This window comes from Cnephaeus nilssonii, assembly GCF_951640355.1.
Source record: "Cnephaeus nilssonii genome assembly, chromosome: 10".
NCBI lineage: Eukaryota > Metazoa > Chordata > Mammalia > Chiroptera > Vespertilionidae > Cnephaeus > Cnephaeus nilssonii.
In genome coordinates, this window is record NC_137081.1 from 63481885 (window position 1) to 63498219 (window position 16335).

Sequence of the window (16335 nt, forward strand, 5' to 3'; positions counted from 1 at the left end):
GGATGGGCCCAACCCTTTGAGTGTTTAGAAAGACTTCAAGGTGGGGATAAGCCAAGTTCTGACATGTTCAGGGCCAAGCCAGGCTGAGTGAGTCACGAGGGAACCCAAATGTGTTCTTCCAGACCACTGAGATCTATTCAACTCTTTTCCACGCAAGCACCTCAATGCAAAACCTCTCAAGCACAATCCCTTTCCTCAGACAACCCGTCTTCACATGCCACTGTGGGATGTGGCTCCTCGTTGCTCACTCAGTCCTGTTTTATTGCTGGGAGAGGCACAGTCAAGCCGGTGGGCAGCCTTGAAACAGGACCAGTAGCCATGGCCCAGTGAATACCAGGGAGCAGGCAGACAGGGTGTGGGGTATGCTCACACTCTGGGTGCAGACTCCTCGTGACACCAACAGTCACGCTTCTTTGAAGAGAGAATAGGGGTCACACAGTAAGTTGATTTTGAATTCTCAAAGTTGAATGGATAATTGAGGGTATGACTTTCTTTTGCAGCATGGTTATATTCTGGTGATATTTTGTTCACTTTGCCTAAACTCAACAGAGTTGCTTTTTATACACACTTTCCCCAATGGAGGCTCAATTCCAGGCCTCAATATGGCTTTTGAAGCTGGTTTTTGACACCAGACTTGCCATAAAACCTGAGAAAGCTGTTTCTGAGTAAGTAATCACCCCTAATTTAGATATATCATTCTGCTTTCTAAGGACATGATTTTGAAAATGATTATTTCCACCAACTATTTTTCTTCTCAAGTTAGAATGAATAATCTATGTTTCAATCAGGCTAGCTCACTTTCTTGTTTGCCCTCTCCACACCTGTTCTCTGTCCTGCCCTGTGTGGAGAGTCCTCATGGTACTGCCAACCCCACAGTGAGTGTGAAGGAAGAGGAGACCTCTAAACTATTTTCCATAACCTGTGTCTGAACTGCTTCAAGCATCAATGAAGGGACATTTTGACGAGTTTTCTCTTTTCTTTAGCACAAGCAATGTGGCTTTCTCAGAGACAAATGGTCTGAGTTTCCTGGGGCAGCCAATCAATGATTCTCTCTCTTCCTTGATGTTTCTATCTCTCTCTCTCCCTCTCTCTTCTGCTCTGAATCAATAAAAATATATAAAAAAGAAAGGGAGTGTACTAAATATTTTCTAAGGTCCCATTTACCTCTGATTTTGGGACCTAAGAAAGGGCTTTTTAGTTAAAACAAAATTAATGTCATTCTGGTGACAAGTGTGCGTGGAACAAAGTTGCGGATCAGGAATCAAAGTTATAGTGTAAACGACCAGTGGGACCTCCCTTAACCATGTCAGAGCTCTGGTTGGCTGCGAAAGCTGTAAAAGGGATCATGTTGATCAACTGCAATGTATATCAAAGTGCTTTCAGACTGAAATCATACAAGAATCAGGGGTTGCTATGAGGAGTGTAAAAAGGTTCCTCTACAGAAACCATTTCTCAGCCTCTGGATTTTAGGTCTCTAGTCAGCTTAAAATGGACTTACATAGATATCCCCTTCCCCCATCCAATTCCAGCAATTGCAATGGAATTAAAAATAGCAAGACAATAGTCATTTTCTAATGGGAAAAAGCATAAAACTAAAATTGGCTAAAGAGAATAACAGCTGAGAATGAAGTCTTGATTAGAAAGTCATTTTGGAAATCTGCACTGATTGTGTAACACCAAATTTAAGTTAGACATTTTTATATTTAAAGAAGTATCAGCACCTGTTTTCCTGTAGACTCAGGGGAGAATACTCCAGGCTAAAGTCACGATGCTTCATATTCATGCCATGGTACTGTTTCAAGTTGCTATGTGAGTTTAGAAAAATGGCTGAATAGCTAAGGTTAAATCTCCCAGTTACCATGTGGATTAATAACAGATGCTCAACTTTCAATATTTCACCCCTAATAGGCAAGTTAAAGTCATTTATTAAAAACTCTTGTGAAAGCACTTTAGGTATTTCAGATCAAATCCACCATAATGTAGCCAAGGCACCACATCTGGTTTTTGATACCTGGTGTGCCTTGGGTCTCATTTGTAGATAAAATCTTATGTGTTTGTTGGCAAAGAGATATAAAGTGCCTTTATGAAGTGCAGGCTCCCTTTAAACCCCCCAATTGGGCTACTGTGTAAGTCTATGTTTTCAAAATCAGATTTTCTAAAAGCACAGTCTACGTGAGGTGCTGTGCCCATTGAACACACAGAGTTATTCATAAAGGTTAGTGATAACAACTATCCTCATTGAAATACGAATATCACTTTAGAGCATGAACCTTGTCACTGATCCAGAACCTAAGAGAAAACCTTTAACTTTGGGAAATATTTACTTTTTCTTAGAAATTTCAAAATACAGGGTGTTAAAGAATAATCAGAAATCACAAACAAGTTAGTTTTTCAAGGTCCCTTTCAATGTCTACCATTTTACTGTGAAAATTACAATAAATTCATTGTATATATGAAAATGACATCTATGCTATTCAAACATTTGTTTCCTGTTGCAGAAGAAACCATCAAGGGAAAATGCTTTCTATTGTATCATCATCAACATAATTCACTCCAAGAAGAGAACAAGATTTAGAAATTGTTAGTGGGGGTGATACACACACACACACACACACACACACACACACACACACACACACAATCTTTTTGTATTTCCTGATTTAACAAAGAAATGTTCTGGGAGAACTGCAGACCTGATTGAAAAGTCTGGTAATCTTTCTTTCTTGGATCTTCTGCAGCACTTACTGTGTTTAAGAATCATTTGGCATGAGTAAACTGTCTTGTATCTTTTCATGCATGCATTTCTTGTCCTTCAACTAGAAGGTGAGCTTCTGGAAGAAAGTTCCCTATGGCGCTATGTGCAATTCCTGGTACATAACCTGGATGCCTGAATCATTGATTGACATGTGCATTTGCACGGAAGAGCCTGGAGCGATACACTTAAAACCTTTATTCCTTGATTTACAAAATGTACAATATTTACAAAATTTAGGCATTTATCCCATATTGACATGAATGCTGTGGGGAGTCTAAAAATAAATAAGTGGCACATATGTTCATATACACATCACGGCTCTTTGCACTTCAAGCCATCATCAGTGGTGGGATTTAACGGAAGGCTTAATGGGGTAGAAAGTCAGATGGATGATCAGTCCTGGGCCTTCCCCATAAACGGCCCTTCTGTGGCTCCTTGAGGTTGAGGATGGCAAGCAAATCACTTTCTTGTGAGAGAATAAAACACCAGCCATTCTGACAGGCATACAGGGTGCACACAGCCACATCTGTGTGGAGTTTGCAGTGATCCTCTGGGTGGCAGATGTCATTGTGGACCTGGGCCTGTGCACCAGCCAGGGAGGCTTTGGAGTGCCCATTTTCTCATGAAGAACCAACTTTTGGACTTTTGTCTCCTATTGAAATCTCATGCAGTACTTGGAAGGTGTCAGTGGAAGTGACCATGCACAAAATGTATATGTAGATATGTACAGCATCCAATTTTCATTGTCTTAGAGCATCTTAATATGTAGGATCAACCTGTTTCCTCTTTTAGCGAGAGGAATGAATGAGGAAACCATCCCTTCACCCCCCACCCAAAGAAAAAACATCTGGGGACACATGCAAATGGGACCCTGCAGAGGCAGGACTGGACAAACTATGCATGGTAAGATGGCCAATTCCCAGGAAGTCAGGCCTGCAAGTTTTCCTAGGGATGGTAATTCCACCCTCCCTTCCGCTTCAATCCCTCCTCATCCGTATGCCCTAAATCAGAAGGAAAAGGCTTCATGTTATTGAGCTTCTTAGAATCACAGTACCTTCAGCTCTAAAGTGTAAGTAATAATAATTTTCCTTACATGGTTCTTGTAGGAATTATATGATCTAATTTATGTAAAGTGCTTAGCATAGTGCCTGGCACATAAGAGGTGCTTAATAAATGTTTTGCTCCCTCTCCCTCTAATCCCCCACCCCAATTATAAGCAACTTATTGATAAACCTGCCAAACTCTGATTTAAGGCCATTTGATGCAATTTAGATGATTGTGTATCAGAGTTAACCACTGTCAGTTCATATTGGTCCCTGAGGAGGTCTCATTTTATGAGCCAGAAACATTTTCCTGTCCAGAGCAGATGGACCCTGACAACTTTATCCGCAATGGCTCCACCGAATTTAATGCAAATACGCCCCACAACCCTGCAGAGAAATGCATACCAGTGATGGTCACCACCCAAACGCTTCTAGGACCACAGCACAGGAAACCATGAGCAAACACAAAACCTCAAAGCGAACACATTACTCTTGCTCACAACATAAGTAGCTTTTTTCAACACTGGTGCAAGTATTATAGATAATGTTCAATACATATATTACAAGCTCTACCACTGTTGAAAAATAAGTATTCTGATTTGATCATTCTGTTCAGAATAAAGAATCTTTTACAATATATTTTAGTTTCTAGTTATGCCATACAAAAATAAATATTGTATAAATGATTTACAAGGAAGAAGAAAAAATTGTAACTTGGGGTGCCAAAAATATAGGAAGGATGGTGAAGTTTTTATTGTCTACCTCAAAAGCAATCAGCTAAAAGAAATAAAAACTTCCCACTAGGTCTCCTTACTAGTCTCACTACCATCCCACTGGTTCACCTACTTCTCATCCTAGGATATCATGTCTTCTTTCCCTATGAATCTCCAGACAATTCAATGTAGACCTTCCCCCTAAAGTCACTGGGGATTTGAAAGAGGAAGAGCGGGGAGAGCTCTTGGGAAGCATGACTTGCTGATGGAGGAAGATCTGGCTGAGCCACTCACTGGATCCTCACAATGAAGGAGGACCAACCTCCAGACATTCTCCTTCCTTTCATTTTTAAGTCCTCTCTCTGCCTGAATAGAACCCCATGCCTGGAGAGAATACCCCATCCTGCCGTGGGACACCCATCGGCCCAGGAAGAACCAGGATCGAGTAGAGCATAAGAAGGTGCTAAGTCAAGCCAATCTCCCCAATGATACGAAGGGATAAATGCCCACTTTACGGATGCGAATTCCATTAAATTAGGAAAAATCCTTTTCTAGCCCTCCTCCCCATAGAGCAAACTTTTATGATTGCCTTTTTATCTCCCACACAGAGCAGAGGGAATATGATCCCCGCCATTAGGAGAAGAATGTTGGAAAAATTAAATAGGACAAATTGTTCACTTCTTTTCTAGGGACTCAGTAGGAATCTCCGAGGAAACAGTCCATTCATTTTGCAATTAAAATTTTAAAATTCTAGAGCTATAAGTGAATTTCATGGTTATATTTAAACCAATAGTCCTTTTAACTTTCTCCTGAAAAAACGCACAGCTATTCACGTTGCCTAACATCTCAGAGGGGCCCAGGATCTCCTGTGGCTCATGCATGTCTTCCAAATTAAGAGCCAAAACTCAATAAATGCAGAACTATTTCTTGGGGTGAAAACAACGGTTTATGGTATAGAACTCGGTCTATTTTAGGGGCAGGCTGGCTTTGATGAGGTCTTGGACTGAAGCAATGCTTGTTCCTCATGGGAAGTGGAGATGCTTGACTAGGAAGACATCCTTGAGTACTGTGGTTTCACGTGTGCACTGTTGCCAGGCCAATGACTCATGCATGACTGCGGGCCGTTGAGATCCCCACGGATTGCTACCACACATCGTGCCTTTGAGCTGCTATAAGGTGAGTCCCAGCCACACCCACAAGCAGGACACTATCACTGACACACAGTGTGGCTGCCCATTTGTCTGGTTTATGGGTGACTTTGTGGCAAATGTGGCATCAGTTTCATTTCGGGGGAGCGGCAAGTTACAGATATTCCCTTCACAACAGGAAGTGCAGACCTGGAAAGAAGAAAAAGAAGGGTGATGAGAAGCTGGCAGGTCTTGGAAGGAGGCAGGGATTCTTGAAGGGACTGTCTCCTTCACCATGAGACTCAGACGGAAATGACCTGCTCTACAAAGGAGACACCAGCCTGCATCGCAGGGGCTGCGATGAGATGTCATCTGGAAGCAGTGTGGTCAAAACGAAAGGCCCCAACGAAGCTTCAAGGGACATGGGTCCTGCTTTTGACATAGCACCCTGTGGTCACTCCAGTTTTACACATTCCCTAGACCTTGGCTAGTCCCTCTCTGAAGTGGGGATTATCAATAATACTTATCCTACCTTTCCCAAAGAGGCTCCTTCTGACCACTTGAGGAAACTGTGACGAGGGCAACTTCCACTTGCCAAGTTTTCACAGGGAAAGTGAAGGGAGAACAACCCAGGTAATTTTAACTTAAATATTTACTTTCATCAGAATTGTCTGCATCATTCTCTCCATTCTGGTAGGTGAGTTAAGGTTTGAAGGGTTTTCATTTATGCAATTGATGCTTCATACAGCTTTCCTTGTGGATCATGAGACGGAAATAAACCCAAAGAATTATCGACAGAAGTTACTTCAGGCCATAGCTACACTGAGTACACACCAGAAGCTTCAGCATCAACTGGGAGCTCATTAGAGACGCAGAATCTCAAGCTAGCCCTGGACTTAGCAAACGACAATCTGCATCTTAACAAGATTTGCAAGTGGTCCGCCTCCACAGTAATGCCTGAAGACTCTGTGATGGGTCATATTCTGTCACTCCCTGCAGAGATTTCAGTCTGCTCACCACTGATAGGGGCTGGGAGATGTTTTAAAGTCCAAGAGAGAAACGGGTCAGAAGTGAGTTGGGTTTCTGACTCTATTGATCACTAGCTGTGTGGCCTGAGCACATGATGTCACTTCTCTGATCTATAACTTCCTCCTTGGTGAACTACCCACAATGATGCCAGAGAACCAGGTCCAGCCTGCTAAAGGGTCAAGTAAAACTCTTGGGTTTACCTTCACATTGCAAACCAGGAGCTGGTAAGCAGATTATACTTTAAAATTTAATTCTTAGTGTTTGACAAGTCTTAAGAGAAAGAAGCCCCCACGAACAGTACCATTGCTGGTTATCAGAGCCGGCACTGCTCTCAACCCCCAGGAAGGCAGCCTGAGGCGAAAAAATAAAGGCCAAGTCCTGACATACAAGCTCAGCTCTGAACCACCAGCAAGGGAGTCAGGGGTATTCCCCACCCCACCCGCACCAGGTGGCCTTCCTCTGATTCGTTATTTTCTCTTTCAAGACTGCCCTCAAAGTTGGTTTGAGCCTGAGTGCTTCGGTACAGGCACCAGATGGAGTTCAGGGGAGCAACCCCACAAGGAAAAGGTTCTCTCACTCCCTTCTGAAATGACTCAGGAGCCAACGCATACCTTCCCCAAATCAGCATTCTGCAAGAGGCATGGCCCCACTTTACAGAAAGCTATCAAAGCTAAACTGCCTTGGCCACCCACAGCTGATGAGTTGTTGCTGCACCGGCAGTGCTTTGCCATGAGGACATAATTGGTCCCTTGGTCCTTTTCCTTCTGGCAGTTTTATTACTTTCTTGAGTGAAGAAAGGGCTTGCGATAATTTTCAATACCCTCTTGGTGTTGTGTTTACATCATTTATCCTATACCCTGGTATAAATCTTTATTCTTTTAGAGAAAACCGGACAGGAAGCATCTTCTAATGCTGTCAGGACAGTCAAAAGCCAGCCTCCATGGGAAGTGAGACTTTGCTCATGAGCACTGGAGGACATCTGAAGAGGAGAAAGGCTGACTCTGCTGACCCGGCATGTGCTTTGTTGCCAGACCTTGTGGCCTTCATGCTCGGAGTCTCTGCAGCCAGTGGACAAGCACTCTTCCAGCGGAACGCAGCGTTTGGTGACGGAGATGCTGTTTCCCGTGACTTCCATTGTGTGCTGAGTGTAGCAGTATCTGGTCTCTGTCAACAACAAAAACTATGTTTTAATGGACAGAGAAATGTTAGCCCAACCTGCCCGAGAGGGAAACAACAGGAGTGTCAGCCCTATAAGCGCTAAAAGGATCTAACAGCACATGGGATGTGCACTGTGTTGGGTTTATGTCCAATCCCAGAGATGTCCTTGGAGATCCACTGAGCCCTGCTAGGAGGAGGAGGTCTCTGCCCATTGCAATCCCCATGAGCCATGACCTAGTGGCATCACTCCATGCCTTTCAACAAACTGTACACTGGATTGATGTTTAGTTTTAGGGAAGGAGAGGTTTGGAGGGATGACTGAGGATGTGAGAGTCATAGCAATTTTCAGGGAGAGGAAGGGGTAAAAACGTTCAAAGAACATGGGGTTAAAAGACAAGAAGTTAGGTAGGTAAAAGGTCTTCAAGGAGAGAAAAGACTATAGCAGAGGCTGGTGTGTGTGTGTGTGTGTGTGTGTGTGAAACAGCTCTTCCCTAGTAAGGGCAGAAAGATGAAAAATAGATTCATTGTATCTAGAGCAATGACTTTATCCAAAAGAAAGAAGGTCTTGCCTAGGAGCACTGCAGGATCGTAGAATTCATTGAAGAAGACAACTGACCCACCAATGAAGATGCTCCAAAATTGAGGAGCACTGTCTCTCCCCAGCAGATCTGTGTCTGTCCACGATGGCAGGCAAAGAAAGACCACGATGTGAGTTTTTACAGGTCTGTTTAAGTCTTAAACATCTGAAAACTTGAGATTTCTCCCAAAATTCCATGGAGAAGTGTGTGTTTTTTTTAATTTGTAATTTAAAGTCCAAAGAAAAATGGCTTTGCCAATGTAATTCTTTAAGTCCTCCAGGCGATGCTCAGCTTTCTAAGCCTGGGATTTAGTTGAATGTTCCCGTTCCATTTTCAGATTGAAAAGGAAAATGAATAATTCTCAAGAAATGTCACTGAGCTGTTTTTCATCCATATCTTGGACCTAACTTTGCATACTTTAACCATTTTAGATATTTAGTGGCTAATATGGAATTATGACCTTCTATGATGTTATTTATTAGGCAATAAAAATTCCCCCCCACCAGATTCTGTCATAATCTTGGCAGCTTTTAACCAAAGTACTCATGTCCACAGAAGAAAGCTGAATAATTTTAGACTCTGAGAATGAGCTCACACAGACCACACTGTCACAGCCTGGGAGTCATGAATTCAGGGGTTTGAATAATCGTCCTTGATGCCCGCACCTGTCAGGAACCTGAGTGGCCTCCGATGAGTCTTGCTAAGGGCAGCGACTTGGGCAATGGCTACACTCTTGGTCTGTCTGTGTCCATGGGCTGAGACTGTGTCCAGGCCCTCCCCTAAGTGCTGTCCCCAAACTGCACCCTGACCAGAATGTTGTCAGCCAGAATCAAGTCACCAGGCAGACCCTACCTTGCTCAGGATCCTAGAGGGTGGGGTAAGTTACCTTATGAGCTCATAAGAAAAGTTGAAAGCCCATAATATTTTAAAATTGAAATGACTGTTTTCCTGATGAAGAGGGGGTGGCAACTGTCCCTTGATTTTTTTAAAGCCTCTGACAGGTTTTAACATATGGAGGCCCGTTATCTGAGAGATTTACCAGCTCTTCCAAAAAGGACTGGTTTACCTCCCTGGTATCAGACTCGGTCATTTATGGCCTCCATAGGTAAACCTTTCCCACCTTCACCCCCAACTTCAGATGTTCAAGAAAGCCATAAAAATGGCATGTTCTTATCTCTGCCTCCTCTTCACGAGACAGCCAGCAGCAGCTGCCAGAGGTTTTATTGCTCAAATGTAAATCTGAGCAGATAAGATCATCCCTGATGGAATAAGTAAATCATCAAATGGTCTCAGTTCTGGAACCTACATTTGTCCCCCAAACAGGGAATTATCTTGTTTTAACTAAACCTGAGAATAACAACTGGTGAACCTCATATAATGACCTTTTGTTCATATGTTTATATCCACAACAAATTCTATTTTAATTTCTTAACTGGAATCTTATTCCACTGAATGAGATTAAAAACAATTGATGAAGCTTTCTTCTTCTTCTTTTTTTTTTCTTTTTCAGGAAAATATGCAAAAGCCCAGTACCTAATAAGCCAATTCCAGAAATTCTGGGGGGAGAAAGATGAGCAGTGAGGAAGGTGGATAAGAAATTTTTCTCACACTTCACCAAGTCCAATCCATGACACAAAGATATGTTGAGGACACCCCATTACTTCCAGCAGTACAGACTTCGGATCTGAGGCATCAATCCCTTAAAAATATCCATTCCACTTCTTATCTCACAAAACCCCTAGGTGAGCTATAAAATGTTAATATGGAAAAGGTTCTGTGGTTAAATAAGTTTGGGCAATGCTCAAATAGAGCCGAACAGTTATCTTTCGTGCACAACTTATGAGAGCCTTGAATTTGTACTTGATCTTCTAGGGGGGATGGGGGCAGGACAGGCAGAATTTCCCAACCAGAACCAGGTGGACCACATGGGGCTTATCTCTGGACCATAGAGTTGATGAAAACCGAGTTTCAGCCACAGAGCATTGCTCTCCATGCATTTTGAATAATCCTTGGGTTAGTAATGAGGTTATATGAGAATCAAGCCTGCTGATAACTTCACACTAAAAGGATTTCAAAGGCTTTTATCTAAAAGATAAAAGATGGATTTGAATTTCTACCAAGTTAGTTTGGGCCTCTAAAAACCTCATATTCTGCACTGCATGGTATTCCCAGAGGTTGTGAAACAAAAGTCTTTTACTGTGAGATTCACAGGCATTCAAGCAAAATCAGAACAGAGTAAGAAGCTTAATCAACTACTGGAAGGCACAAAATATAATTTTCATGAAATTCACACATATAGACATGCACACATTCCCTAACCTGGCTCTGAAACTTAAAAAAGGTTCAAAATGAAAATGTAAATTTCCACTTACTCATCAACATGCAGTTTCCAATAACAGAAACTGTATCTAAACAAAATATACATAAAATGATTTGTATTAAAATTAGATATTAAAAATGACCAACTCTCTGGTAAAAGGTCTTTTTGCCACTGTTGCTCTGCTAGTTATGGTTTCTTTAAAACATATATAATTATGAAAGTGATGCTACAGAACAATTCACCAGGTGTAAGAAAGTTAATGGGAGAAAAATAACTTGAATCATAATATCAATTAGAGACCGGTGCACAAAATTCATGCACTGGGGGGGGGAGGTTTGTCCCTTGGCCCAGCTTGTGCCCTCTTGCAGTCCGGGAGCCCTGAGGGGATGTCTGACTGACGGCTTAGGCCCACTCCCCATGGGGACCAAGCCTAAGCCGGCAGTGGCTCCCACCACGGCTGCTGCGCTCACCGTGAGCCTGGCTTCTGGCTGAGCGGCACTCCCCCTGTGGGAGCACACTGACCACCAGGGGGCAGCTCTTGCATTGAGCGTCTTCCCCCTGGTGGTCAGTGCGCATCATAGCAACCAGTTGGTCCGCCCTTTGGTCGATTTGCATATTAGCTTTTTATTATATAGGATTATATTGAAAAATAAAGGCTGACAGCCCCTGCAGCACACTCCTTCCCGCTGGATTCTTCTTGTGTACACAGCCCTTCACATCCCTCAGTGCTCCATCCAGGCCCCTCTGTGAAAGTTGGTTCACCCAAGTGTCGATTCAACACTCTTCTCCCCTGTCTGATCCCTCAGAATTTCTGTGCGGTTCCAGGTTCTGCTGTGTATAATTTCCTCTGTGATTTCCCACCCCGGACTTCAAAGTTTTTTCTTCTAGATTTTCTCCTGCATTTCTGTTCTCTTCATTCCTAACTTCTCTAACCTGAGTGTTGATATTCTCCCAAGTTCAGTTCTGGAAGCTTCTGTCACTCAAGTAATCTCATCCAACCTCTCACGACATATCTTCAGTCTGATTCTCTCTCCTGGGTTGTAGAACCAAGTTTCTAACTAGTTCCTGGAAATTGCCAGCAGCCCTGTGCACCTCACACCTCCCACCTCCCAAATCAATCACATCACCACGTTCCCTCTTGGATCTGTTTATCTTCCTACATTTCTATTTCTGGAAGGGACATCCTGAGAAGTGGCACCTCTATCTTGGACTAGAAACTTCAGAACCAGCTCAGACCTCTCTTGCCAAACTGGGTGTCTCCAAGTCCTCTGAAATGTCTCCATTATCCATCTAATCTTGTGTGTTCCATTTCCCCAATACAGGGCCTCTTTCATTTCCTGTCTTCTTTGGCTCCAATCTCTCTCCTATCTAATGCAGGTGCCAGACAGTCAACCCCCAGATAGACTATTGAAACGAAGGTCAGACTGTGCCACTCACTGCCTAGGAAAGCGTGAACAACACTTAACCCTTTGCACTCGCTTGCTTTTTTCTCGATTCCTTTATTCTAATGCTAACCGTGTCGAGTCACACGCGACATCTGAGTGCAAAAGCTTAAAGTCATGAGGGACTCTAAGTGTCAAGGAGCCCTGACTGCTTCCCACTGGGTTTATTTGGCCTACTCCATTGCATACTCTCTATCCTTGAAGCTCTGTCTCGAGTATAGGAGTAACTGTGCTTCCCTGCTGGAGGCATCCGTTACATGTATAACTCAGAGCTTGGCACCTGAAGCTCAGCACTTATTATCACTCAAGAACTGCAGTAACTCCTTGATGTAGGCCCCAGACCACCTCATCATTGCTCACTAGATACCCTGAGACACCATGACACAACTTGACTATTCTTCACAACAGAAAATGTTTTCCTTTCTTCTGCTCCTAGAAACCTGATATTCTTTGACGCTCAAACCAAATGACATGTATTCTGTGAAACCAGCCTTGATTCCTCCCCTCCCTGCCCCCACAACCACAGGCTCACAGCCCTTCCTTAGCTTCCTTATTTGGTATGTCTGTCTTTCCTTCTAGATCAAGGTTTCTCAACATTGGCACACTGGCATATATATATTACTGGTTAATTTTGTTTGTTGTTTCAACTTTAGGTTTTGAGATAATTGTAAATTCTCGCGTATTTGTAAGAAATAATACAGAGTGATCCCATGTGCCTGTTATTCAGTTTCCCCAGCATGGTAACACATTGCAACACTACAGTATAATGTCCTGCTCAGAACACTGAAATTGATGCCGGAAAGATACAGAACGTTCTATCTCCACAAGGATCCCTCATGTTGAATTTTTATGTTCACATCCTCTATCTTCTGACCTCACCCCCGCCTGAACCCTTGGCAGCAACTAGTCTGTGCTCCTTCTATAACGTCATCATTTCAAGGATGTTATATAAATGGAATCAAACAGTGTGTAAACTTTTGGGACTAGGGATTTTCACTCAGCCTAATTCACTTGAAAATTATCCATGTTGTTAATTAACAGTTTGTTAATTTTTATTGCTGAGTAGTATTCCATGCTATGGATATACCAAAATTGGTTTAAACATTCACCATTGAAAGGATATCTAGGTTGTGGATATTATTAATAAAGCTGCTATCAACATTTGTGTAGAGGTTTTTATGTGAACATAAGTTTTCAATTCTCTGGGATAAATTGGAGAAGTGGAATTACTGATTGTATGGCCATTGCATGTGTAGCTGTTTAAGAAAATGCTATACTGTTCTTGAGAGTGACTTGATTTTCTAAGGAGAAATATCAACAACTCCTCAGAAGTCAGGCCATGTGTGATAAGAGGCAGTTTTATTTCTTTATTTCCAATCTGTATGCCTTTTATGTCATTTTCTTGCCTTATTGCATTGGGTAGAACTTTCAGCCACAGTTGGAGAAACTGGACCTTTACAGTGGCCAGTAGTTAAAATAACAATTATAAGACAAAAGCATCAAATGGATGCTTCCTGAGACAACAGTATTAGCATAAAACACCTGATGAAAACTCTATGAATTGGAGTAAATCTGATGCTCTCAGATTACAAGAAAAATTTAAGGTTGATAGAACATTTGGTTTAAAAATTACTTGAAAAATTCTAATTAAAGAATAAATCTGAAAATTACAGTGCCAGCTTAGATGAATTAGCTTGTCCCTTCTTAACAACAACAAAAACAGGAAAATTAAAATAGCTGGATGAAATAAAAATAACACCCAAAATCTGCGTGAAAGCATAGGAGAGCTACCGAGGCAGATAGGATTTGAAGAGTAAGGCACCAGCAAAATGAAGAACACATTGAGTTGAGCCTGACATTCTATACCTGTTCTCCCCTTGAGGCACCTGCCCGGGAACAGAGGCTGAGTAGCCAAGCAGAAAACGCAGCAAAGGGGCAGAAAAGCTGAGCAGAGCTTTTGTCAGTCTCAAGGGAACTGGGAGGCACACGCAGGAATCCAGAGCTAGCAGGGCAGCCAGGAGAAAAAGGAAATGCAGAGAAGCGAGGCTGACAGTCTCAGTTTAGAATTCCAGGTTGGCAGCTATTTACTTTCAGCACTTTTAAAATGTCATTCCATTAACTTCTAGCTTCTACTGTTTCTGTCAATACTGAAGGTTGGCAAGGCTGTGCAGCAACTGGCACCTGCAGGCACTGCTGGGAGAGCGTAAATTGGTACAGCCGCTCTGGCAAACTGTTAGGCAGGAACGAGTATAGCCACAGCATACACGCTCCATACCCAGGAACCCCACCTCCTGGGATAGGCCCAGCAGAAATGACGCAGGTGTATACCAAAAGGCATGGGCAAGAATGCTCATCATATTCAAAACTGGAAACACTCCAAATGTCCATCAACAGTAGGATGGATGAAGGTTGGTACATACATAGAGTAATCTACATCTGTGAGAAAGAATGACTTTGCTGCTCATGAGACAGGAATGCATTTCACATATATAATGTGGGAAAGAAAGGAGTAGGTTCTGTATGATTCCATTCACACAAAGCTCAAGGATAGTAGTCACAATTGTGTAACCTTTGGGAGGTGTGGTTAAAGCCTCAGGGACTCCAATGGCCTTCTGGGGTTCAACTGCTTAACATGGGTGGCAAACACAGCATGTTCATTTTGTGAAAATTCAATGAGCTCTGCACTTGTGATCTATTCACTTTCTGGTATGTATGTTAAACTTTAATAAAAATTTTAACTTTATAAAAAGGAGGAAGTCTGAGACTTCCATTTGCTGATATGACAAGACAGATAATCTGAACAGCATCTCATTACATAGCAGCAAGTGTGCTGAATAACATATAACCAATAGCTTCTGTAAATGTACAAATGAAGGCTCCAGAAAGTAAGAGAAATTCCAGGGACCAATGCTGATTTTTCTACCTGGATGAGATGGGGGTGTTAATATATAAACTGTAAAAGATGCAAGGCCTGGGGTCCTCCTGGGGTTTGGAGCTGAAATAGAGACCCTGAAGCATGGTGAAAACCTTGAAGGTCTATATTCTGAGTGCACCAGAGACAAATTCTACCCTTGGGTAAAATTAAACAAAAAGGCTGTTTGTCTCAGCCTGGAAAAGTCAACAACAAAGACTCTTTCCTAAAAATGTGTAACCATGGGCCTGTCTTCAGTGGAGCTAGTATCACGTTTATATTCCTGCTTATTCCAGATAATGGATATTTCAAGACTCATCAAGGGGCATACCCACGTTTTTCTTCACTTTCAAAAAACAAAAAAACAGTGAGCAGCATAGAAGCTGGAAGCAAAAGGATACGTGACCCTCCATCTCAAGATTTCTCTCGGTCTGATTTTATATCAGCAATAATTCCAAATGAAGAATTTGCCTTGGAGGGAGACAGCTGCACTTCATAATTAAAAAGGAACATGAAGTCCTTGTGCCTTAGGTAGCCTACACAGAGCAAGCCTTTTAAAAAAAATTGTGATGGTTTTTACTTGACATTTAATTCCAGAGACTCTTAGACACTTATATGGTCCCTTTCTCTCAAGGAGCTTTTCATCTTACCTGGTACAACACAGAAAAAAAGTCAAGGCAAGAGATCACGTGGACCTGAGAACGTGACATTCAACGCCTGTTTTCCTTTACCAGTTTTTTCAACTGGTCCCTCATAGGATATGATTTCAAGATCCTTTCCCATGCCAGTTCACAAAGTCAAGGAAACTGCACAGATTTATAATGAGCAGTTGATGAAATTGAGGTTATTGCAAAGGAAGTGCTCAGGGGCCAAAGACTAAACAGAAGGCTATCGAAGTGAGGGAATGTGATTGGTTATGAAGGGCGTCTCAAGTTCTCATGTCTAGGGAGGGAGTGTGGTACCAGGAATCTGTAAGTGCCAGAGGCAATAACAAAGTGACAGAGGAGGAAGTACTTACAGAACACACATTTGGAGAGTTAGGAGTGACAGGGAGCCTGAGTTGGCTGGAGGGGGCTGGCTGATGCCACCACTGCCTGTCACAGTGATTCTAGTTAGGGCAAGGCTTTCTTGATGTTTATTTGACCAAATGATGCTTCCCAACCCGTCTGCTGAATCAGTAAGCAAGCTTTACCTCAGCTGCTGAAACACAATCTGTCCTACACACATTCACATGGCTGAGTGTGGCTTTCCAGTGTTCT

At 42.5% G+C, this 16335-nt stretch overlaps 1 protein-coding gene across 3 annotated transcripts in view; it reads right to left on the reverse strand.

Annotated features, from left to right (window-relative positions):
- Positions 1-3028: 3028 nt before the first annotated feature.
- The window catches only part of LYPD6 (LY6/PLAUR domain containing 6), a 114199-nt gene continuing 100892 nt past the window's right edge, over positions 3029-16335 (reverse strand). For 2 of the 3 annotated variants that reach the window (XM_079783007.1, XM_079783008.1), the window contains 2 exons: positions 7677-7831; positions 3029-5848 (listed from right to left, as the gene is read on the reverse strand). In XM_079783007.1, coding sequence (XP_079639133.1) covers positions 5681-5848; positions 7677-7831 — 323 coding nt within the window. In that variant the 3' untranslated portion in view covers positions 3029-5680. The remainder of the gene's footprint in view (positions 5849-7676; positions 7832-16335) is intronic. The other variant, XM_079783009.1, reaches the window with a different exon arrangement.